The sequence below is a fragment of the Macaca nemestrina genome, chromosome 3, assembly GCF_043159975.1.
Source record: "Macaca nemestrina isolate mMacNem1 chromosome 3, mMacNem.hap1, whole genome shotgun sequence".
Classification (NCBI taxonomy): Eukaryota; Metazoa; Chordata; class Mammalia; order Primates; family Cercopithecidae; genus Macaca; species Macaca nemestrina.
In genome coordinates this window covers 28,040,267-28,067,698 of record NC_092127.1, presented here as the reverse complement: position 1 = coordinate 28,067,698, position 27,432 = coordinate 28,040,267, and the positions used below count along the sequence as shown (strand labels likewise).

At 34.5% G+C, this 27,432-nt stretch overlaps 1 protein-coding gene across 7 annotated transcripts in view; it reads right to left on the bottom strand.

Moving 5' to 3' along the window:
- The window catches only part of LOC105488649 (follistatin like 5), an 813,494-nt gene that overhangs the window by 241,856 nt on the left and 544,206 nt on the right, over positions 1-27,432 (bottom strand). For all 7 annotated transcript variants that reach the window (XM_011752911.3, XM_011752910.3, XM_011752913.3 and 4 more), the window contains one exon: positions 25,064-25,230. In XM_011752911.3, coding sequence (XP_011751213.2) covers positions 25,064-25,230 — 167 coding nt within the window. The remainder of the gene's footprint in view (positions 1-25,063; positions 25,231-27,432) is intronic.

Here is a 27,432-nt window from a genome sequence, read left to right as displayed (position 1 = left end):
GCCTCAAAGTCAATGTATGCGTAGGAAAACTATATTATAATTCCAACAGAAAACCAATTAACAAAATTCTTCTGTTTCTACCAATGGTGCTATCATTCTTTGAGTCACACGGCCTCAAAATATTTACTTGTATTTTGTGTCCACTTTTGTCCTCATCTGTTGACAGAACTTTGCTTTATATGAACTTGTCATAGAAACAAATTCTTTCTTATAAGCTTTATCTGTTTTCTTAACAGGAATCTGATGCAAATGCTCTTCTGCATTTTTCCAATATTCTCATAATGTACTTTTTCAATAATAAACCATCAAGCAAAATATAAGCAAATTAATTCATTATATGCCATGTTAATTGATTCAAAGTACCAGGCATTTTTTTTTTTTTTGTATTGATTTAGGTTCAAGAAAATTTATTCTTCACTGGTGCCTTATACCTAGAGCCACTACAGCGATGTAATTGTTGATTCTATGCTCTGCAACTAATATTTGCCCATTTCTACCTTCATAACAACACCCTAAAATTAGAGTTTTCTCATATTCCTTTAGAATTATTCTACCTCTCCTTGTCTTTCAAGAATAACATTTGAATTTCTTCATTAAATATTTTAGTCCCCAGTTCATAATCTGTTCTTCTATTAATAATTCACTCAGCCAGGCAGAGTCACGCCTGTAATCCTAGCAGCTGGGGAGGCCAAGGCAGATGGATCACCTGGGGTCACAAGTTCAAGACCAGCCTAGTCAACATGGCAAAACCCTGTCTCTACTAAAAATACCAAAATTAGCCGGGAGTGGTGGCGGGTGCCGGTAATCCCAGCTACTCAGGAGGCTGAGGCAAGACAGTCACTTGAACCTGGGGGGCAGAGGTTGCAGTGAGCCTAGATCACACCATTTCACTCCAGACCGGGCAAAATAGTGAGACTCTGTCTCCAAATAAAAAAACAAACAAATAATTCAGGTGACACATAAAACTAATTTGGCACTTGATGCTATATTATTAAATTTATTTAGTAATATGACTAGTATTCAGGGTGTCATAGAACCTCCTTTGACACATAAATTACTACAAAATTTTGACTGGACAACAGTAATAACAAATGAAAAGGTTTAAACTACATCTTTATTATTCATTTAAGAAAAATAGTTTCAAATCTGCACAAGTACCTAAATACAGTTGGTAATTAGATGACATTTTATAAGAAATTCTAGTATATTATTTATCTGGGAACGCAGGCAAAGCATTTTCCTACCATTTCTCATTTAAAGTTCCTTCAATTTAGAAGTACACTGAAGCTATATTTGGTTCATGTAAAACTTAGCATATAGAAAGATCAATTCCAAATTTAACAATTATTTTCAATTTAGTGACTTTTCCACTGCACAGAACTAATTTTTTAAAAGAAAAATAGATTCAGCCAGGCAAGGTGGCTCACTCCTGTAATCCCAGCACTTTGGGAGGCCGAGGCAGGTGAATCACGAGGTCAGGAGTTCAAGACCAGCCTGGCCTACATGGTGAAATCCCGTCTCTACTAAAAATACAAAAAATTAGTTGGGCGTGGTGGCGGGCACCTGTAATCCCATCTACTCGGGAGGCTAAGGCAGGAGAATCACTTGAACCCGGGTGGCAGAGGTTGCAATGAGCAGAGATCATGCCACTGTGTTCCAGGCCTGGCGACAGAGTGAGAATCCGCCTCAAAAAAACAAACAAACAAAAAACAACAAAAAAAAGAAAAATAGATTCAAGTTAACATGGAGGCAATAATACATTTAGATATTGGTGTGTAGTTTTTCAAAGTCCTAAAAATATTTATCATTTAATGGCCAATAACATGGCTTTCTAAGTAAATAACCTGGCCACATATAACTTTCTGTAAATGCAATTGTATTCTATTGACTATTCTTCTACAATTATAGCTTGTACATTTAACTCTGTGAATTTATGTCAATAAAATATATATTCTCTAAAACTAATAGTCTGAGTTAAAAGAAAGAGTTTTTTATTGATTTCTGTTTTTTAATTAGAAGGTAAATATTCCACATTCCTTTGAAATATGTATTGGAGTTATATACACTCTTTCTAATTTGCTTGCAAGTTGATTTGTTAGTATTTTCATTAATAAAATATTCAAACATAACAGGTTAAACTCTTAGAAAATAAACAAGGGAATTTAAACGAGGACCAAAGAAAGAGAGTAAAAGTTCTCATGAGGGACGAAAAACTAAATCTTATTAAATTTTCACTATCTACCTGATTTTATTCTAAAGATGCATGTTTCATTTAATATACTTTTTGTTCACAAATCTCTAAGGTAAGTTGCTAGAATGAATTTTGTTTTCCTTATAAGTAAGAAGGTTGTTATTTAGAGTGATTGTTTCTTTTGCTAGCATCCTGTTACCTAGCAAATGATAGCACAGTGTTTCTAATATAGGTATTTCATGGGTGCATGTCTCTTTTAGGCCAGGGATCACGTTGAGGTCTCCAAATGCATTAAAATAGTAAAAATATTTAGCATCCCTCAAAACTATTCCCAATACTTAATTTTATTACTAAACTATGTAGCTTCCACCCACCCCCACTTTTTGTTTTTATTTTTGTTTTATGAGACCCAGTCTCCCTCTGTCCTCTGTCACCAGCTTGGAGTGCAGTGGCGCAATCTCGGCTCACTGCAGCCACTGCCTCCCGGGTTCAAGTGATTCTCCTGCCTCAGCCTCCCGAGTAGCTGAGACTACAGGCTCACATCATCACACCCAGCTAATTTTTGTATTTTTAGTAGAGACACGGTTTCACCATGTTGGCCAGGAAGGTCTCGATTCCTTGACCTCGTGATCCGCCTGCCTCGGCCTCCCAAAGTGCTGGGATTACAGATGTGAGCCACTGCACCCAGCCTAGCTTGCCCTTTTATTCAGTTAAATTACAGGAAGCATAAAGTATATCTTTCTAAAATATCATGCTAGAGTGTTTAGTAATTGTAGATGTATGGAGCTGAAAACATTGTTGAAGTGAAATTTTCAAACAGTAAAAACATTAATGCAAAGCAAATATAAAATGAGCATAAGACAACAGTTAATTTATTAATCAGAACACTAGCAAGATAATAAAGCTAGTTCAAAGTCTTTTTGAGGAGCAGAGATGTATGTAATTTGAAAAATATATGCTAAAATAAGTTTGTTATGTTAAACACAAAGCTGGTTAATGTCCTACAGGGCAATGTAACAATTACTTTGGAGTTATCTTTTCTATAGAATAGGAATCATTTAAATCTTTGTTGGACAACGTACACACGAATCAACATTTTTATTCACAGAATCTGTTCCCTAATCAAAAGCTAATGTCCAAACAAAGCTATATCCCCGGACAATTAAATAATTTCTGGATGGGAATGTTAGACCATGCTCCAATATGACTTTGAAAGCTTTATCACCCATTTATTCATTTCCAAGTGGTGATGTTTTCTCAGTAACATTTGCAGGTGAACAGGAGAGAATAATACAAAACCTTCAAGTATCAAGACCTCCTTTCCTAAAGAAAGGGAGAGACATTATTTAGAGCTATTGACTTTAAGGCATTAGCCAAAAGATAGCCCTCTATTTGCTCTAACCTAAGCTATAAAGCAATCATCCAGCAATCTCACTACTGAATTTGTATCCAAAGGAAGCGAAATCAGTATCTTGACAAGGTATTTGCACCCTCAATGTTTATTACAGCATTAGTCACAATAGCCAAGGTATGGAAACCAACAAAATATCCATCAACTGACAAATGGATAAAGAAAATGTAGTATAAATATGAAATGATAGGTTATCCAATCTTAAAAAAAAGGAAGACTTGCCATTTGTGACAATATTCATGAACCTGGAAGACATTATGCTAAGAGAAATAAGTCAGATACAAAAAGACAAGTACCCCATGATTGTATATATATGTGGAATGTAAAAAAACTGAACCAATAATCAGAGAGCATAGAATGGTGGTTGTCAGGAATTGGGTATGAGGAAAATGGGAAGACATCGTTCAAAGGGTACAAAGTTTCTATTACGCAGAATGATTGAATTATTGAGCTCCAATGAACAGATTGGTGACTATAGGTAATAATGTTTTATTGTATACTTGAAATTGTTAAGAGAATATGCTAATTATATCATAACACACACACAAAATGGTAACTCTGTGAGGTAATGGATATGTTAATTAGCTTGATTGTGGTAATAATTTCACAATGTATATGTGTAACAAAATATCACATTGTATGTCATAAATGTATACTACATTTTTTATTTGTCAATTATACCTCAATAAAGCTGAAAAAATATCTTGTCATTGAAACTATGTTTGTCTCAGTTTGTTTTTCTCTGAAAAATCATATCTACTGGCCGGGTGCAGTGGCTCACCCCTGTAATCCCAGCAATTTGGGAGGCTGAGGTGGGTGGATCACAAGGTCAGGAGTTCAAGAACAGCCTGGCCAAGATGGTGAAACCCCGTCTCTACTAAAAATACAAAAAAATTAGCTGGGTGTGGTGGCGGGCGCCTGTAATCCTAGCTACTCAGGAGGCTAAGGCGGAGAATTACTTGAACCTGGGAGGCGGAGGTTGCTGTGAGCCGAGATGGCATCATTGCACTCTAGCCTGGGCGATAGAGTGAGACTCTGTCTCAAAAAAAAAAAAAAAAAGAAAGAAAGAAAGAAAAATTATATCTACCTCCTACACAAAATGTCAATTCACTGAAGATTAGCTTCATTTTTGATGTTGGAGTTGTTCTTGTTACAAATTAAAAAAAAAATTCATCTAGCAAATCTAGCATCGTATAATAAAAAATATTTCCCACACCACAAACTTATACATATCTGTCGACTCTTTGTAAACACTCATTGCTAAAGTTATTTAAAACATCCATTCAAGTTAACTCATTAGGATTAACTACGGCATGGTAGAATAGAAATAAGTAAAAGAGGGATGGCTATCTTTCTTATGAACAACGACTGATTCATAATGTTTAGACAAAAGTTGTAACAAAATCATATTGCATTTTCTCCATTGAAAGAAATGTTATGCATCATGACAATGTCAGTGATTCTTGAATATTGGCTATAATTTGAGAAAATTTACTAGATATATCCACTGTAAATAAAATTCATTTTCAGGAGTAAAAAGCAGTCATTTGTAAACAGTTGCCAACAAACATGTTTCTAATACAACTTTGATTTCACATACCTCTGCATCAACAAATTCCTTAACTGGGGAAAACAATCCTTTTTTCTGTTAATTGTGTTTTTGTTCCCTTGTATAATTTTAGTAACATATGTAGTTAGGGAAAAAATATATGATAGTATCCAACGTCTTCCAAAACTCGGCTAATTGACAGCAAAAAAAAAAAAATCCTTGAAGTAAAGGTAAAATTGGATGTTTTTATGTAACTTATTTTCTCTTCTGATTAATCACCTATCATATTTTTAAATTTCTGTCTCAAAGCATCAAACACTCAGAATTATACTGTTAATGGTGTATATGGATACTGTTAAAGAACATAAAAATCTATGAAACTGTTTCTTTATTTTGAGTCAAACTGTACCCAAAGGAGCAAGATAAGGCAAATAAGAATCAAATATAACTGTCAAAGTAATTGGTTGTCTTTCTATATTAAACATAATCCATAATCTCTTACCCCTTCACTCATGTGAGAAGATTCTGACTTTTTGAATTCTGGTGGTTGTTAAGCAATTAAACCACTATAATTTTCCTCTTAGTTCTAAAAAAAAAATTGGAGCAGATACATCTCTTCCAATCTAGGTACTATTAAAAATGTGAGGCAGAAAGCTAACTGTAATTAAAGGATAATGAAAAGTCTATTGTGAAATGATTATTGCGTACTTGATGGGACTGGCAAGATCACTTTGCTACATATCCTCCCATGGTGCTTGCTGTTCTGTTACATGGAACCGAAAAGTTGCTTAAAATGTTATAGGTGTATTATTTATTTAATTACATTTTCATCTAAATATATGACCCAACTATCTAGAGGAAGATAAGCTACCAAAACATAAATTATTATTGCAATTACACAGTTAAAAATCAATTTAAATGGATTCTGAGAAGATGGTGGAGTACAAAGCACCAGGAACCTGTCTCTACACCTAGACAACAATTGCATTGGCAGCCTCTGTCTGATGTAACTGTAAATTCTAGAGTCTATGGAAGAGTTGGAAGGCAATTTGAGATGAATTTCAGTCAATTGCAGCTAATATTGGCATAGCAGCCACCCGTTCCCTGGTAGGCAGCTGAGCATTTCTACTAGGAGCAGCTTGCACACAGCTTGCAGGAGCCATGGCTGGGAAAGGGCATCCTGTCATTGAAATATTGAGGATTTGTACTTTGATTGGTGCTTCTGATCCCACAGGTTTAGATGAAGAAGTGGATGGCCACTGTTCCCTCCGTGTTGCAAGCTCCCCTTTCCTCAGCTAAAGTGATTTGCAGAGAATTTAAAGGGTCAATGCCCTTTTTCCTTTTTCTTTTTTACCTTTTTGGAACAAGACTTTAAAGATAAGAATTTTCAAAGGAAATTTACATACAGAGAAAACTAGAAAGTGACTGGATGTGCCTAGGAGAATGCACAAGTTCAGAAAAATTCTTAGAAAATCTTAAATTTTCATCTCAGACAGATCTTTGGCCCACAGATCACCTACAACAATAAATAAATCTAAAACAATAAATACATCAAAAAGAAGAAAATTCTGGGGAAGAGAGAGAATCTGATTTTGAGTTACAGTATTAGATTCAACTGTCTAGTTTTCTATAAAAACTTAACATGTATATGAAGAAATGGGAAAGCCTGGCCCATTCAAAGGAATAGAGTAAATCAACAGAAACTGTCCCTAAAGAAGACCTGATATAAGATCTATTCAACAAAGATTTTAGACAAATGTTTCCTAGTTTCTCAAAGAACTAAGAAAGATGTGAAGAATGTGAAGAAAAGCGTGTATAAACAAACATCCATAAAGAATTAGGAAACCTAAATAGAAACCAGAAAGAAATTCTGGAGCTGAAAATACAGCAACTAAAATGAAAAGTTCACTACTGGGATTCAAATGCAGATTTTAACAGAAAGAAAAAAGAATCAGTGAACTTGAACCTAAGATAGTAGTAATCATGAAGCCTCAGGAACAAAAGAGAAATGATTGAACAAAAGTGAACCAAGTCTATATGATTTTTAGAATACCATCAAGAGTTCCAACATATTCCTTGTGGGATCTCCAGAAGGAGAAGAAGCAGCAGAGAAAATATTTGAAAAAATACTGGCTGAAAACTCTCCCAATTTAATAAATGACATGAATCTTAACACCCAAGAGTCTCCACAAACTCCAAGTAAGATGAGCTCAAAGAGACACATACCTAAACACATTACAATCAAACATTTAAGAGCCAAAGAAAGAGAGAATTTTGAAAACAGCAAGAGAGCAGTAATGAATCACATACAAGAGATCCTTAGTACAATTGTTTGCAGCGATTTTTATCAGGAACATTGGAGGCCAGAAGGTGGTAGGCTAATATATTCAAAGTGCTAAAAGAAATAAGCTGCCCAGTAATTCTATATCTGGCTTAGCTCATTCAAACTAAGCGAGAATTAAGACATCTTCACATAAACAAAATCTGTGGGGATTTGATACCTGTTCACCTGCTCTGCTAGAAATACTTAAGGGAGCTCTGCAGGGTGAAAAAAGGTTACTAGACAGTAACTGAAGACTATAAAAAGAAATAAGAATCTCAATGAAGGTAAATGGAAGGGCATTGTAGCTCCACTTTTCAATTTCTACATGATAAAAGCTGAATTACTATAACTTTTGTTTGTAACTCCACATTTTGTTTTCCATATAATTTATCAAGACTACTTCATTTGAATTAAATATGAGTTTATATTTTGGGGCACACAATGTAAAAAGATGTGATTTTATGACATCAACAACCAAAAAGGTAGGTGGAGCTGTTAAAGGAGCAGAATTTTGTATGTTACTGAAGTTGGTAAATATCCAAATTAGAGGGCTTTTTCTTTCCCTTTTTTAGACGGAATCTCACTCTGTCGCCAGCCTGGAGTGCAGTGGCGCCATCTCGTCTCACTGCAACCTCCGCCTCCCAGGTTCAAGCGATTCTCCTGTCTCAGCCTCCCAAGTAGCTGGGAATACAGGTTCATGCCCCCACGCCCAGCTAATTTTTGTATTTTTAGTAGAGACGCGGCTTCACTGTGTTGGCCAGGATGGTCTTGATCTCCTGACTTCGTGGTCTGCCCGCCTTGGCCTCCCAAAATGCTGGCATTACAGGCATGAGCCACCACGCAGGGCTCAAATTAGAGAGTTTTAAGTTGAGGATGTTAAATGGAATTCGTATGGTATCCACAAGGAAACACGATTGAACACATATATAAGAAAATGAGAAAAGAATTTAAACTTTGCAGTACGAAACATCAATTACCCACAAAAAAAGATAGTAATGCAAGAAATGACAGACAAAAAAGCACTAAGGCATATAGAAAACAAATAACAAAATGAAAGAAACAAAGTTTCTCCTTACCAGTAATTTTTTCAACTTTACAAAAATATAGTTAAAAATAAAAATTTTATATATTGAAGGGATGCAGCTTGATGATTTCATATACGTATACACTGTGAAATATTGCCACAATCAAGTTAACTAACATATCCATTACCTCACATGGCTACTATTTGTGCGTGTGTGTGTAGTGAGATCACATAAAGCCTCTTAAATTTTGCTAAGACAGTCAGCAAATTTTAAGTATACAATACAATATTGTTAACTGTAAGCGTATTGTTCTGGCAATATACAAAAATGATTTCCAGAACTTATCTTGCATAAGTAAAATTTTATACCTGTTACTATGTAAGTATTACCTTAAATGGAAGTGAATTAAACTTTCCAATCAAAAGACAAATACTGGCAAAAGTATAAAATCATGATAACTATTTGCCTTCTACAAGAGACTCACTTTAGAAAGACACAGATACATTGAAATGAAAATATGAAAGAAGATATGCTAATAGTAACCAAAATACAGCAGGATGGATATACTAATATCAGACAAAACAGACATTAAATTTACAAAGGTTACAATATATAAGGAAGACAATTATATTTTAGTGAAAGTTTCAATACAGTAAGGAGATACAATTAAATATGTATATTTGATAAGACAGGGATGAACCTTGAAGATATTATGCTAAGTGAAATAAGTACCCAAAGATAAATACTGTATAATTTTACTCATTTGAACTACTTAGATATGCAAAATCAGGCAGAAAGCATCATGGTGGTTTCCAGGAGTGGAGAGGAAGATAGAATGGGGCATTCGTGTTTCATGGGTATAAAGCTTCAGTTTTACAAGATGGAAAGTACTATGGAGATGAATGCTGAAGATGGTTGTGTAACACTATGAATGTATTTAATAACACTGTTCTCTATCATTAAAATGATGAAGTGGTAGATTTTATGCTATGTGTATTCAACCACAATTTAAAAATTAGAAAAAATCAATTTAAACCTCATCTTGTGTATGGGTATAAACATGTTGGTTTATATAAGTCTTGTTTTGCTAAATACATGAGTAAATATTTTTTTAAATGGCAATTTACAATGCCTGAAAAGCAATAAGTATTCATTAAGTGCTATTATTATGTTATATATTTTAAATATAAATGTACGCTTCAATACTCAGATGCAAAAATGAGTTTATTTCTCATATTCAAGCCCATTCTTGTTCCACTATCTTAGCTGATTCTTAGATATAAGAAGGGACTTTGAACTTCACTGAATGTACCTTTCTCTCTCAAGTCTGTGGTTCCCTTTACCGAGAACACTCTTTCACCTGGCTGTCACCTAAACTGAAAGACCAGTGTGTTCTTAGAAGTGTCCTATGGCCTTCAGCATTTATATTTGACTTCCCTTTCTGGTTATTTCATAGTGTATATATTTCTGAAACTATTTTATATTGCATTATTAAATGTAATGGAGGTTTTTCTTTTTTTTTTCATTTTTTAGCCAGTAAGATTTTGAAGACTGGAATGTTATCTCTTACAGTTATATCTTTAGTATTTAGCTGAATGCCTAGAAAAGCATAGCAGTTAAATCAATATTTGTTAAATGCATGAAGATTAAACAATGATCATGTATGTACTTCCCCTCATCTTTTTCTTGCCTACTCTATTGCATATGATGGGAGATTAAATTGAAAGTGCAGTAAAAAATCAATAAGCTTAATGAAAACTGCTATTAAAGAAATTGAATCTAGAAATTGTTGAGCTGTGCTAGGTTTAAATGATTGATTGCCAATAAACATCAGCTGATTGATAATTCTGCACGTGGCTACTGTAAGAAAATAAAATCTTCAGCAAAATTTTAAATAAAATAGTCTGCAAAAATTCAACAATGTATAATTGCAAATATAAGAACCATCATTACATGATTTGTTATTTGCACATTTAAAAGATATTGAGTACCTACTATGTGTCAGTACAGCGCAAGCAACATAACACAAAGTTGAATTGGTAAAGGTCCTTTGCACAGTTTGTAGTCCAGAGAAGAAAAGTGAGAACAGCAATAGTTTTATTCTGATGCAGCAATTACTCTAGTTTTTTGATGAAGAACTTAAAAAAAAACAAGAGCAACTTCAGGCACAAGAGGTGTTTGTTTACTTTTAAAGGACACACTGGATTTAGGTAGATAAAAATGACAAGCGGTTTTTCAACAGAGAGGGAGAGAAGAATGTATTCAAGAACAGTAGTTATGGCTGGGCGCGGTGGCTCACGCCTGTAATCCCAGCACTTTGGTGGGCCAAGGAGGGCAGATCACCTGAGGTCAGGAGTTCAAGGCCAGCCTGGCCAATGTGGTGAAACTCTATCTCTACCAAAAATACAAAATTAGCTGGGCATGGTGGTGCATGCCTGTAATCCTAGCTACTCTGGAGGCTGAGGCAGGAGAATCGCTTGAACTCAGGAGGCGGAGGTTGCAGTGAGCCGAGGCCGCACCATTGCACTCTAAGCAGGACAACAAGAATGAAACTCTGTCTCAAAAAAAAGAACAGTAGTAATAAAACAATGCAATCAGAGAACAGCTTGTGTTATGGAGAGCTTGTAGTAAAGTGTGAACATGGGAGAATAGTAGGAAGAATTAATAGAAACATAAGTTTTCTAGAATGAGCTAAAGATTTTATTTTTTTTCTCAGAAAGTTAGAAGAAGCCATTAAGGGATTTTAAAGGGAACGTGAAATGGTCACATGCAAAGTTTATGAAGACCTCTCTGGTTATAATATGAAGTGCAGGTTGAAAGTGAAGGAGCAATCTCAATAGGCAAGGAAAAAGTTTGAAGGTGAAAATGACAGGACTTAAACTAAGGCAGCTACAGTGGAAATAAGAGGACATAATAAATTTTAGATAAATGAAAGTTAATTTCACAAGGTTTTATGACAGATTAGATTTGAGGAATAAATGAGGGTTAAAACTTAGCCAGACTTGGTTTTCTAGCTATATCTATGTTAACTAAGAAACACTGCAAGTATATAGGTTTTAAGATAAAAATATTTCTAGTAATTTTGCATATTCAAATAAAAAAATTTGAGACTCAAAAGGCAAATTGCAAGTAGAACTTAACTTTGGAATTTCTCAAGGTAAACATAGCAGTTGTAGCCATGAGGTTAGAAAGATGATGCCAAAAAAAAAAATTGAAAACACACGCTTTATACATTTAAAAATAAATATGAATACATATTTAGCCAAGATTCTTAAAGAAAGTCATGGTAAAATGATATTTCTATATTAATATTCCTTATGAACATGTAAATAATATTTTTAAAAATAATTTTAGAAACTAAAAATTACCAGTTACATGACAAACTCCTTTGTAAATATTTCTGTCACTCACTTACACGTGAACATTGTATTTTTATATATTGTTATCCCACCAATAAGTTCCAAAAGAATATGAATAAAGACTTTTAAAAATATGTTTTAAACTAATGATTTTGAGACTTGTTTGTGAAGTGAATTACAATATGCAGTACTCTAATAAATCAGCAGTAAAATGTTATTTAGAAAGAATATTCATTTTAAACCAGTGTACTGTTCGACAATACTTATGATTACATGCTATGTCTCTAATTTAATAATTACTATTGAACCTACATGACCTGTGTTAATTTTCTGTATTTAGGCAGAAAATTAATGCAAGTTCCATGTTTTATATTTGTGAAAGAAATCCAACTTCCTCAGCTATGCCAATGCTCCCTGCTTTATTTGGCTTAGAAGCTTTCGGATCATAAATATTCTCTGATTCCACCCGGATTTTAAGAGCCACAATGTCCTTAGGCCTATATTAAAAATGAATCAGTGATAAAAATTATGTGGTGAATGATGTATTCTATTAAAAATATTAAATTTCTAAGTTTTTAGTTGAAGTGGAATAAGAAGTGTATTGTTTATAGTCTTGAGAAGAAAAAAGTCAATAGCTGTATTTTTAAATATCTGAGTTTGATGGTATCCTCTAATATACACTATATTAAAAAATAACACTCTAGCTTTCTAAAGTGTTAAAAAACAATTTTGCAGATTAAATTATTTTTATCAATGATATAAAATTTGGGTTCTGTTAGCAATGAATAGCCTAAAGAACAAAAACCCTTTCTCATATATATACACATATATATATAAAAATATATCATGTATAATAAATATTATATATAATATATATCATGTATTATATATCATATATTATATATATTTTTCTAGTTTCTCTGTATAATATATATCTCATATATTACATATATTTTTGCATGTGTATACACTTTAACTTTATACTTTTAAGTAGAAAAGTTGTATTTTCTCACTACTTTAAATATTAAAAATTCAGTAGTTTAGTTAGAAGCCTCAACCATTAAAATCTGTCTCTGAAATTTAGATATGATTTGAGTATATTACTTATACTTTTGAAGTATAGTATGTATTCTGAAATCTTTTTTATAAGATATAATATTCTCTATTAAGATTGTAATGACATTTAAAACCCAGACATAGTATGAAAATTTTATATTTTGATATATTTTCTCCCATTGATAATTTTGCTAGCTATGCACTGTAGAACATCTTTTTACAAACAAACAAAAAAATAATATGGCAAGCTGCCACACCTGCAATTGAATTTTGGTTGAATTAAAATTATAATTTCAATTGTATATTATCTGTCTGTGTTTTTCTTTTCAACAGAATACTTTGCTCTAAATAGAGATCAACTGTATATGCAATGAGCCACTCCACATAAATTTCAGAAAGAGAATTACCGTACAAATGATCATCTTTTAATCAGGTTACTACTGTTTTTATTATTACTATTTTTATTTCTTTTTGCAATTGAGTTGTATGAGTTATTTATTTTAACAGTAACCTTTTATTAGATATACAGTTTGCAAATATTTTCTCTACTTGCATACATTGCCTTTCCACTTTATTGTTTCCTTCACTATGCAGATGTATTCCCACTTACCTATTTTTGCTTTTGTTGCCTGTGCTTTGGATGTCATATTCAAGAAATCCCTGCCAAGACAAATGCCATGAGGAGTTTCTCTTATGTTTTCATTTAGGAATTTTACAGTGACAGGTCTTTATTTAAGTATTTATTTCATTTTGAGTTGACTTTTGTATAAGGTGTAAGACTAACGTCCAACATGATTCTTTTGCATGTGAATATCCAGTCCTCTCAACAAGATTTGTTGAAGAGATGATACTTTCTCCATTGTGTATTTTTAGCACTCTTCTAGAAGATCAATTGAACATCTATGCATAGACCCTGTATATTGTTCCATAGGTCAATATATCTGTCTTTATGCTGGTGCTATGCTGTTTTAAATACTGTAGCTTAGTAGTAAGTTTTGAAATAAGGAAATGAAATACTTTAGCTTTGTTTCTTCTTTTTCATTGTTACTTTAGCTATTCGGGGTTCTTTGTGGTTCCATATAAATTTCAGGATTGTTGATTTCATTTCTGTAAAAAAATGTCAAGATTTTGGTAAGGATTAAACTGGTTCTGTACATTGCTTTGGAAAATATGGATTAGTTTCCTTTTAGATAATTGATAGTGAATAGATTCACTCAAATCAGCAACTGATATATGTTGATTTGGTATCTTTCAACTCGACTGAATTCATTTGTTACCTCTAATGAGTTGGGGGGATGCAGGTGTAGTTTTAGGGTTTTCTACACATATGATCATGTCTTCTGCAAACACACATATTTTAGCTTTTCTTTTATAATTTGGATGCCTTTTAATTCTTTTACTTGCCTAATTGATCTGGCTAAGACTTCCAGTACTATGTTGAATAGAAGTGTTGAGAGTTGCATTCTTGCCCTGTTCCTGCTCATAGAAAAATAGCTTTATTTTTCAATATCAAGTATGATGTTAGGGGAGGGATTTTTATATATGACTTCATTGTGTTAATTTCTTCTATACCTAGTTTGCTGAGAGTTTTTATGGTGAAAGAGCATTGCATTCTGTCAAATGCCTTTTCTGTATGTCAACAGCAGCCACACACACACACAAACAATTGAAAAGGAGTAAGAGAATTGAATAGACGTTTCTCTAAAAAAAGACATACCAATGTCCAACAGGTGTATGAAAAAATGTTCAACATCACTAATTATCAGTGGAACCAAGTCCCAAGCACAGTGCAATATCACCTCACATGTTAGAAGGGATATCTATCTATTTGTCTATCTATCTGTCTGTCTATCTATCTATCTATCTATCTATCTATCTATCTATCTATCTCTATTTGAAACACTTGTTATCATGTGCATGTGTGTGTGTGTGCAAGTATGTGTGTTTTCAAGGATATGCACACTGTTGGAAATGTAAAATTATGCATCCACTGTAGAAAACAGTATGGTGGTTCCACAAAAAATTAAAAGTGGAACTACAATATAATCCAATAATCCCACTTCCAGCATATCTAAAATAATTGAAATCATAATCTCAAAGAGATATCTACACACACATTATTATAGCATTATTCACCATAGTCAACAAAGGAGATAACATAAATGTCCACCAACAGATGGAGATATATATATTATATATAATAAAATAATTCAGTCTTAAAAAAGAAGAGAATATCTTGCCATAATTGACAATATAGATGAACATGGAAGATATAATGCTGAGGGTAATCAGCCAGTTATAGAAAATAAATACTGCATGATTCCAGTTATAAGAGAAATCTCAAAAAATCAAAGTCATGGAAACAGAGTAGAATAGTGGTTTCCAGGGGCTGCGGGAAGGGAAAACAGGGAGCTATTCTTAATGGATATAAAGTTTCAGTGATGCAAGATAAATAAGTTTTAGAGATCTACTATAAAACATCATGCTGATAATTGACATATTGTATTGTGCACTTCAAAATGTGTTAACGATATGGGAGTGATGGGAAGGGAAAAGCATGGTCCCTTTAAATGATACCGAAAGTGGGAAAGGAAGCGCTGGGTAGAGGAGGGTGTGGTCCCTGGCTAGGGCTCCACTCCTACAGACCGAGGTGAGTAGAGGCATTTTTGTTTTCCTGCTCAAATGTTGTATTTCCCAAAACCACCTGGCCTGCTATCCCCCCATCTTGTGCCTATAAAAACCCCCTAGATCCCAGCAGGCAGAAACACAGGCAGCTGGACATCGAGAGGAACACACCGACAGGTACCAGCACACTAGCAGCCACCGACTCGCAGAACGACAGGGAATTTGGCTGGGGCAATTGGAGGAGAGCCTAGGCTGCCAAATGACCCGTCTCCAGGGGAAAACCATCTCCCTTCTGGCTCCCACATCTGCTGAGAGCTATTTCCACTCAATAAAACCTTGCACTCATTCTCCAAGCCCATGTGTGATCCAATTTTTCTGGTACACCAAGGCAAGAACCTCAGGATACAGAAAGCTCTCTGTCCTTGTAGCAAGGTAATGGGTCTAATTGAGCTGGTTAACACAAGCTGCCTATAGACTGCAAAATGAAAGAGCAAAACTGAAAGAGCACCCTGTAACACATGCCTACTGGGGATTCAGCTGTAAGCATTCACCCCTAGACACTGCCAGGGGGTTGGAGCCCCACAGCCTGCCCATCTGTATGCTCCCCTAGAGGTTTGAACAGCGGGGCATCAAGAAGTGAGCCACACAAAGGATATGAACAGATACTTCTCAAAAGAAGACATTCATACAGCCAACAGACACATGAAAAAATGCTCATCATCACTCACCATCAGAGAAATGCAAATCAAAACCACAATGAGATACCATCTCACACTAGTTAGAATGGCAATCATTAAAAAATCAGGAAACAACAGGTGCTGGAGAGGATGTGGAGAAATAGGAACACTTTTACACTGTTGGTGGGATGGTAAACTAGTTCAACCATTATGGAAAATAGTGTGGCAATACCTCAAGGATCTAGAACTAGAAATATCATTTGACTCAGCCATCCCATTACCGGGTATATACCCAAAGGATTATAAATCATGCTGCTATACAGACACATGCACACGTATGTTTACTGCAGCACTATTCACAATAGCAAAGACTTGGAATCAACCCAAATGTCCATCAGTGGTAGACTGGATTAAGAAAATGTGGGCCGGGCGCGGTGGCTCACGCCTGTAATCCCTGCACTTTGGGAGGCCGAGGCGGGCGGATCACGAGGTCAGGAGATCGAGACCATCCTGGCTAACACGGTGAAACCCCGTCTCTACTAAAATACAAAAAATTAGCCGGGCGCGGTGGCGGGCGCCTGTAGTCCCAGCTACTCGGGAGGCTGAGGCAGGAGAATGGCGCGAACCCGGGAGGCGGAGCTTGCAGTGAGCCGAGATGGTGCCACTGCACTCCAGCCTGGGCGACAGAGTGAAGACTCCGCCTCAAAAAAAAAAAAAAAAAAAAGAAAGAAAAAAAAGAAAATGTGGCACATATACACCATGGGATACTATGCAGCCATAAAAAAGGATGAGTTCATGTCCTTTGTAGGGACATGGATGCAGCTGGAAACCATCATTCTCAGCAAACTATCACAAGAACAGAAAACCAAACACCGTGCGTTCTCACTCATAGGTGGGAATTGAACAAGGAGATCACTTGGACACAGGAAGGGGAATATCACACACCGGGGCCTATTGTGGGGAGCGCGGAGGGGGGAGGTTAGCATTAGGAGATATACCTAATGTAAATGATGAGTTAATGGGTGCAGCACACCAACATGGCACATGTATACACATGTAACAAACCTGCACGTTGTGCACATGAACCCTAGAACTTAAAGTATAATAATAATAATAATAATAAAAGAAAAGGAATTACTAAGAAAAAAAAAAAAAAAAAAGAAGTGAGCCACAGCCCCATCACATGCCCTGTGAAGGGAACAAAGGAACTTTTCCCATTTCATGAGAGGCCAGAAAGTGTGTTAAGTGTTCTTATCTCAATTTTTAAAAAGGAAAGAAGAAGTGAATTGGGGAGAAAAACATCCCTTTAGTACTTCTTTCATGAATTTACTGATTCTCATGGTTCTAAAAACGGCACCTAGTACACAATAACTTTCTGTAAGACAGGAATAAATCCAAGATTTGTCAGGTCTAATGTTACACAATTTGGGTTTGGTCCTCTTTAAGAAAAATAATGCAAAACTTTGAATACAAAGTTGCTAGTGCCCCTCCTGTGACATGTACAATCTGTGCACCAAAGGGCCCTGAATTTAGGTTCTATTAGCAATACTAAAAAGCTGCCTGTCTTATGGTATTAGAGATATGACTTCTTGGAAAGTGAGGGTCTAAATTCACACATGCCACATCTTTTTCAGATACTAATTGGTTCCTGAATGTGGAGATAACAGTACATTTTATGGAGAAAATCTAAGAAGAACATGTTCTTCGGGTAATGGTTCAGATCTTCTACAGCTTGTGGAAAATGTCAATAAGCACAGAGAAATCAACAGGTGCAAGCTGATGAGTGCAGGTAAAATATAGCTACTAGAGTAAGATATGCAAATAACAAAATTTCTAAAACAACTGTATTGACCTGTTAACAGTCAGCCCAAACAACTACACAACTGAACACCTGAACCAGATGTTCAGATGACTAGAGGCAAAAATTTGGTCTAATTCCAACTCTTAAAACCTATATAATGGGAAAGATAATTCAGGATCTTGTAACTTACATGCGGACGCAGCATTTCAATTTTAAATTAGTGTGCCTGCAAATTTCCTTTTCTCAAACTGTTTACGAAACTGATGTTTATACTTCTTTTTAAGATGGTTGAGGTTCTTATGAAACCTGTTGAATTTTTCTTCTTTGACAGCAGAAATAAACTCAATCTTTACAAAAAGAAACGCTCGGCATAAAAACACATCAATCTGAATGTCAATAAACAAATAAATAAAGCATAATTAAGAAAAGGCCTTTAAAAGTAAAACAAACAACAAACAAACTGAAGGCTGGTTCAGTTTACCAAAAGTATAAAAATGATATGCAGAGTTGGTTAAATTTGAAATACAATGGATAATCATATCTAATCAATTCAGAAAAATACAAATAACATTTTATACTGTCTTAGATGGCCTTAAATAAAGTAGCAAACATTGCTTGTTGTCACCAAATAGTCATTCTTCTGTTCTTCCTTTGTAACAGAATGCTGAGTAGTGTGCCTAACTAAATGATTATATTTACTAACCTCCCTGCTATGATTTTTGTAGTTACTGCATGCCAGAGATCTATATATAGTTGTGGGATATCCAGGAAGACTCTTTACAAGAGCAACAATAAGTTTCCTTTATCTTTCACCTGCTTTGTACTGCTATGGAACTGGAATACAGATTGATGGAATATAGTTTGATGGCTGGAACTCCAGCAGCCTGCTTGAACCCTGAGATTACCTTGTGGATGGAAGCCATGGTCTTGGAATGCTAGAGAAAAAGATAAGTAATTGAGATCCAGGTGCTTTATGGAACAAAAATAATGAAAGCTGTATACAGTATGTTTTATAAAACAGTGAAGTCTTACAACTTTAACTTATTTTCCCCCAATCTATTCCACTCTGTGCTGGAAGCTAATAGTAACACAGTTTAGATAGATGGAGAGAAGAAAATACTAAGATGAACAATAAGAAAACAATAGAAATATACAAACATAATAGATAAAATTCACATGATATCTTAACAATTCAAACAATTGATCCCAATGGTATAAGCCACATTAAAATTTGTAGGAAAGTCGCTTAAAATACACAGTATTCAAACCATTGAGTTTCATGTAAATAATAAGTGCCAGACTTACAAAATATAGCATTAGAAAATTCAATTAATGTTGAATTTCAGATCAACATGATTTTTGTAAAAGTGTATAATACAATAAAAATATTTATAGTATGTCTGAAATTCAAATTTACCTGGGAGTTCTGTATTTTGTCTAGCAACCCTACCTGTAAAGTGGTTAAGTTATAATAATATAAATTACATAATGCTTTCTTCAAAGAAATAATATTTTAGGGAGCTTCACATTTGGTATCGAACATGATCAACAATGCCATATTGAATAGAATAAATGACATACATTTCACTGAACACATGGTATACCACTGAATTTTATGACAACCTCCTTATTACAAATGAAGAAACTAATGCTCAAATTTATTTTATAAATCCATTGTAGGCATGTAGCTAAGAAGTGGCAAAACTAAAATTGAAATATAGTTTAATATGACATAATTTGACTTATGTGTTGAATTTAGACTAGACTTTATATGAGCTACTGAACGGTGAGCAACTATAGATATTATAAATATAATGTAGACAATAATGTCTAAAATTTTTAGACCTGGTTTCTCTCAAGTAAAAACAAACAAAGCAAAACAAATTCTGCCATGCAACTCCTTCCTGACAACTTTCTTGGTCATGTTAACACATCCAAAACGGTTCCGCATTTCAACTTCTCTTTTTCTTTCACTCCTGACTGCCAATCCTGACAACCAATTCTATTTTATTTCCTCTCCAGGTTTCTCTGAATACTCTATATTTGTCTTTATGCTCGCCTCGGCTTGCTTAATTCAGTTTCCTTTACCAAAGGAACTCACAAACCAGGAACCAAATCAAAATAAGGCGTTTAGCTTTTTCAGAAATGTGGGCATACAGAGGACACAGATGCAGGCAGATTCATCCAGCTGAGTGAACATAATGGCAGATTTTTTAGAGCAGGGATTAATAAAAGATTGCTAATCAAGAGAAAAGATAGCATGATTCCTAAACCTTCCTTGAACTGAAAAAAAAAAAAAAACGAAAGAAATTCCTCCATGTCTCCATTTCCAGTGGCTATTATAACTAGATAAAATGTGCTTCCAGCATTTCCTGTGAATTTCCAATCTTTCTTGGTAGTATATGTAATCTAATAGTAAATTCCTATTGTTTTAGGTAGGTTAAGGGTATATGTACTCCTTGAAACATATATAAGGAGGAAGAGAAGAAAGGGGAAGGAAGAAGAAAGGGAAAGAAAGAGAAGAGAAAATGCAGATGTCATTTCATAGAAAACTTGCAATGTGCCTCATACGGTGTTAACAGATTTAAAGTGTTTTTTCTCATTAATTCTCACCAAAAAATATGAGTTAATGTTACTGTTATCTTCATTTTACAGATGAGGGTGCTGAGGCACAGGGGGTTTAAATAATTTTCTTGAGATCACATCATTCCTATGTGACTGAAGATTAATTGGAATCCAGACAGTTTGAATCCACAGCCCATGTTGCAAACCAGTGTCATAATGGCTCCTGTAGTTTGGCAGTATGCTTTTATTCATTTGATGCAAAATATAAAACAGACAAAATGAAAACCTTCAAACATCAATTGAATATCAACTAGACCCACACATAAGAGCACAGTAGAGCAAATCTAGCTGTAACATATAAGGGTTAGAGTTCAAAGAGCACCAGAAAACTGGATTACCTCACTTGCACACAGTGGTTAAACTCCTGCTCTTGAGGCAATCGGGCTATGTAAAAATACCAGCACCTGATATCACTTAGTTCAGCAGACCTTGGGTAAACAGTTAAGTATCTCTTTTATCATCAATTTTCGTGGTGGCTCATGCCTGTAAACCCAGAGTTTTGAGAGGCCAAAGCAGGAGGATCACTTGAGGCTAGGATTTTGAGACCAGCCTGGGCAACCCAGAAACCCCATCTCTACAAAAAAATTAAAAAATAGCTAGGTGCAGTGGCTCACATATGTAGTCCTGGCTACTTGGGAGGTTGAGGTGGGAGTTCACGGCTACAGTGAGCTGTGATTCTACCACTGCACACCAGCCTGGACAACGAGCCAGACCATCTATAGGACAAACAAACAACAAACAAAAATTCACTCATGTAAATGAGCATAAGATTCCCTGTTTCATAGAGTTGTTGTTCTTAGGGCTAGTGAGATAATGAGGTAATATTAGCCCATCCTATTAAAGAAATAAAATTATATATGCAATGCGTGAAAGGAGTACATGTATACACACGGGATTTCTTCTGCACTCAAGAATTAAATAAAAATATATTTTAATTAAATATAGCAAATATGAAAATGAGGGGATATAAAAATGAGGTGCAGTTATGTTTTTAAAATGCATCTATATTATTTTAACTGTTTGCAATTAGAATGTATTTATGTATTGTCTAGGTGACTATACATTTAATCCTACCTAATATACATATTCAAAAGTCAGAAAGGGTATTGAAAATTGTCATTGCTTTCCTTTGACATGAAAGGCACTTATTAATTTAATGTTATATAATTTAATGGGAATTAAATTCATTTTTGTAAAAATAGATAATGTACTTACAGGGTATATAAACTGACTCACATATGACCTTTTTGAAAGTCTTTCAGCATATCAGAAATCCATATCGAACAATGAAAAACTCATCTTATGCAAATAGAATTATAGATATTTCTTAATGTAATTAAATCCCAAAATTAATTAGACAACATTCTTAGTGGCAAACAACAGAACCCATTCCAGGTAGTTTTAAGCAGGCAAGAAATTTAATAAAGACTACTAGGAAGCTTGTAGAACATTCAAGAGATCTGAGTATCAGGCTTGGGGTCTAAAATGCCAGCAAAGATGCCCAAGGCACATATTGAAATTGGCCTATTGGAGACCCCATTGTAGCTGAACACTGAAAAAGCCACAGCTTTTGTCACTGTTGTCCTTGAAAATAGTGTCCTCTGTCACAGGAAGAATGGTGGGAAGAATAAATTTTGTAGAACACCTGCATTTTCCTGTTCCTATTCATGAAATGAGATCTTGTTCTTTGGTTTCCGTGTTACAGCCTTATTTACATATCTGCTCCCTAGGGCTAAATAAGTACGATTTTTGGTTTCCAACTTAGCCAGCAAAAATAGTGGGGTAAGAATTGCCAAAACATTGAAGGGCTGTTCAAAATGTGTTGGGGTAACAAGAAAACACATCAGATATCCACTAGACAGTGCCGAAAAATGAATAAATCTATATATATATATATGTATGTTGTTTATTTACATAGTAAAGTCCTTATTAGCATATTTTAAGCATAAATATCAAATGAAAGACAGTTTAAGTGGTATTTTACATTTGTCACATTATATAGTTATATTGAAACATGCATCAAAATGTATTTTCATAATTTGACTTTTGAAACTATAGTACTTAAACAAAAACACCAGGAATATACTGGAAATTTGAATAAATATTCCTCTTTGAAAGATATCTTTGCACTCTGCTGTTTTAATTTTGAGAAGCTGATAGTTCTATGTACACGATAGATTAGGAATGTTTGTTCAGCTTAACTAAATACGGCTTAAAATGAAACTGAAACTTTCTAAATATTGAAAACATTTTTTAAATTCTCAAAATGTATCCATTCTATAAAGTTTATACAAAATAACTTTATCCAATAAATGTATTTTGCGAGAACTTATCTAATATTTATGTATATTTTAGAGACCTAACTTATCCAGTGATCATTTTTCCAAAAATTTTGAATTTCTGAAACAGAGTGAAGTATTAGGACGGAAACAAAAGAATTTCTCAGATCCATATACAACAATGTGTCCACTTTTGCAAGTTGGCCAGAGAACATCAATCATAGCATACACTTTCAAATTATTCTTGAAATAATTTAAAGGAGTTTATAATGACGGTTTTCAGACCACAGCACCCTCAAATACCCTGGGCCTATTTAAAACAACGTGGAAAGCTTAAGAGTATGGATGGCAGTAAAAAAAAGAAAAGATAAAGTGTAGAAATGACAACCCATAAAGCAAATCCACAATGATTCTGTCAAGGCCTTTTTCTCTCAAAGTATCTTAAATGCGCCTGAGAAATGTGCTCAATCTTCTTGGCATCTTAGAGAATTAAGCATTATTCTCCAGATAGTCTTTGAGAAAAGTTTCCACATATATGCAAACTCAGAAAACTCCATCAAAATAAGAAATGATAAAAATTGAAGAAGCTCTGTGTTTTTGATATATTCTAGGACATTAAACAAAAACATTAGGAAGATGTAACCAATAGGAGTTTGGGCTTCCATCTCAGGCCTGTGTTTTAGGGGTTCTTTATGAAGCAGCCAAGAATAAGAGGACAAGTGATGGCTTTCTTGAATGAGGATAAAAAATATGAAAGAGAATATAAAACTTCAAAATCACTAAAGCAAGGGATTGCCCCACCTCATTTCCACAGATACCCCATAAGCACACAATTTTTACTTTTCATCTTGTAGGATAATGTTCACTTTTTGATGCTCACTTTAAACAGAAGCATGGAAGGAACAGGTGATTGCCCTTGAGTTTGTTTCTGTTTTTGTTGCACTTTTGAAGCTATACTTTATTGAATTGAGTTTAAATTCCGAATTTCTAAAAATGAACCTGAGTAGAAAAACATGTTCTTTCATGCTAGGAAAATATATTTTTCCTTTGATTAATATTTCTCATTTCTAATACATTATGACATGTTGAAAGCAAAAAGTGTCTTTATTGTCTTTTGATTTTTCACAAGCTATAGGCTGTTTCTCAACCATAAGAGCATCAAATACATATTATTGATAATTATAGATATTCTGACAGTCAGACCTTTGACCTGCAAACATTATTTTCAGAGATGATTAACCAAGAGTAGTAGAGTACAAAGGCTTCTGAGCACTTTTTTTTTCTTGACCTACTCATTTATTGAGAAACTATCCAACTCTTACTCAATAATAATATAGATGATTTCATGGGAGTTGGTATAGTTCCTATTGCCTAGTGAACACATGACCCCAGATCAACCAATCAGAGAATTACATTCTTGTACTTATTGTAATTATTTCAGTGAAAGCTACGTGATGCCATACAAATCTGTGATCTTTCTAGAATCTGTTTCATAAGTATTAGAACATTATTAGTAAGTAACTATGTGAAGTATTAGTTTTTAAAATCCTTTCTTATTGAAAATTAATATATGTACATGTCAGAAATGCAAAAAGTGAAAAAGAGTATCTATTAGAAGTAAGTCCAATTCTATCTTGATCCTATCCTTATCCTTAGAACCAACACTGTGAATTATTTCATATAAATAGTTTTAGAAATTTTCTACAAATTAACAACATATATTTTTAGGTTCATAGAAGTATTCTGAAAGATAATAGGATATTTTAACATAAACACATATAAATATTATATTTTCATGTTAGCACATATAAATCCGCCTCACTGATTTCTAATGGCTGTAGATTCCTATTACATAAAAACAAACATATACTTATACATACAATCACATTTCCTGTTGATGGCATCTTAATTTTTCCTTTTACAAAATTGTGAAGGTGAACAATTTCATACATATGTACTTGAACACACATAAAGGTCCAAAGGACCTATAGTAAACCTCTCAGTCAGTAGATTAGATATAGCAATGTTCCAATAATTCTCTTGTACTCTACATCCAATTTTCATTAAGCTCCCCTGACATCACAAAGTCTAGCATATATATGAAATATATACATTATAAAGCAACTCTATTTATGTACTCACATTGATGTCTTCCAAATCTAAATTATTTAGAATAATATTGTTCCTTTTCCAGATAATGGGAGGTCTCAGGGTTCCTTGAATGGCACAGCTCAGAACAGCACTTTGTCCCACAGTTGCTGCAGTGATGCTTAGTTTCTGATCTTCCGGCAGACTCAACTGGATCACTTCTGTGAAGATAAAGTGTCAGTAATGTTGATGAACATGTAGTTTTGTAAGGTTAAGTAGTATAAAGCTACTGAATACTAGTAATTAAGGCTTTTAATTTGAATGAAAGGGAAAAAAGCTTGTGATGAAATGAAAAAAGAGAAAATTGTTTCCAATAAAAGGTCAGAATGACATTTCAATTTAATTGATTGACAAGCATCCTCATGAGGCACAGAACTATTAAGCATGAAATGAATATCAGAAGTAGAGTTATAATAAGCCTGGCAGATTGCACCCAAAAGAGAGATAAATTATTTAACTGCCAAATCGACATGTAGTGTGTCATTGGCATTGAAATAAAAATGATGCTGTTTATTCACTGATAGATTTATATTGTAGGTTAGGTGAGATCATTGCTGGCTGGCTTCAGAGAACACTAGCACCGTAGACTGGGTAAAAGGCATCTTTATGCTGGAAAACATGTTGACTCTGAAGGCATAAGATTTGTTTGGGAAGTTGAAGAAGTAAAAATCTGAAGTCCACCGACCAAACAGCAATTAAGTAGAATTCTATCAGCTGTCTTTACCAGATCGCATTAGTATTGAATAGTTATTTCATGATTCTTAAAGTCAAATATCATATTTTAACTAATGAGTATACACATTTCTGCTGGTAATTTCTGCCAATGTACACATTTCTGTCTATTGCTGGACAACTTTATTTGAAATCTGGATCTGGCTTTCCTTTTTGGTTTTCAGATAATCCTTACCAACTAGGAGAATTATCAACTGTATCATTGTCAATTTTCATGAGAGATGACTAGGATAATGTCTATGAATTCTGCATCCATGTAAAAACGGCCCTTTTATTTCCTGTTGACATTCACAGACACGAAGTTTTCTACATTATGATTTGAGTCTTGTAGTTTGACTTTGCTCACAGTCTTGACCACGTTAGAAATACCACAATTTCTGACTTAAATGTCGATGTAGATGAGTGAAATAATTGTCCTTTGTCCCCTTGTTAAGGTTGTGATATTTGTCCCTGGGGTTGAGTGAGGAAAGTGGTGCCCTAACTTGTAATTAATATGATCATGTGCAACGACTGCATTCTTCTTGAGAAAGCCCCCTCCCTCCCTCTCAGCATTCTACCACATTTTCTCTATTTCTTAATCCTGTCTTCCCTTTTAGATGCTAATCAAGTGAGTGTTATAGAACATAAATATCTCATAAAGAGTTATTTGGTTTTTGGTATCATCACAAATTGCAATGCCAAACATGACATATGTGTTTGGATTAAGGGCCTGGATTAAACATATAATCCACCATCCCCTCAACACACACACACACGTTAAATGTTGAGTGATTTGGGGTGTTATCACCACTGGCTGACACCTCATTATCTGATAAAATGAAACAGAAATATACTCACACTCCTATTCTGTTATATAGCATCTCACCTCTAAACCTAAAGTCACGTTTATTTAAGTTATCGTTGTTTTGTGTTGTCAAAGTGAACAGGAATGCTCTTGAAATTGTAAAATTCTACTAGAGAAAGACTCGGCCCAGATTCATTATTTGGTGTGTTACATCACCCAAAACACAGACAGAAAATCAGACAGAAATGGGTAACAAACATCTTGTCCATTCCTTTGTGTGAGAATCTAACCTTGAATCAGATTTATCCATATTACCATTTATTTCAATGCTTCCTGAGTAATAAGAACATAGGGAAGGCCAGGCACGGTGGCTCACACCTGTAATTTCAGCATCTTGGGAGGCAGAGGCGGGAAGATCACTTGAGGTGAGGAGTTCGAGCCTGGCCAGCATGGTGAAACCCCGTCTCTACTAAAAATAGAAAAAAAAAAAAAAGCCAGGCATTGTGGCACATGCCTGTAGTCCCAGCTACTCAGGAGGCTGAGGCAGGAGAATCTCTTGAACCTGGGAGGCAGAGGTTGCAATGAGCCAAGATCATGCCACTGAACTCCAGCCTGGTCATCACAGTGAGAATCCGTCTCAAAAAAGAAAAAAAAAAAGGGGGAATATTTTCAGTCTGTTTTAGATTAATATATATTCTGTCATATACATACGACATGTCTCTGTTACACATCACATAGGTGTACACATATAAAACCACACATACACACACACAGAAACATAAACACACACATACATTCATACAGATATATATCTGTAAATAAGTTAAAAATTATTCAATTACTTCGA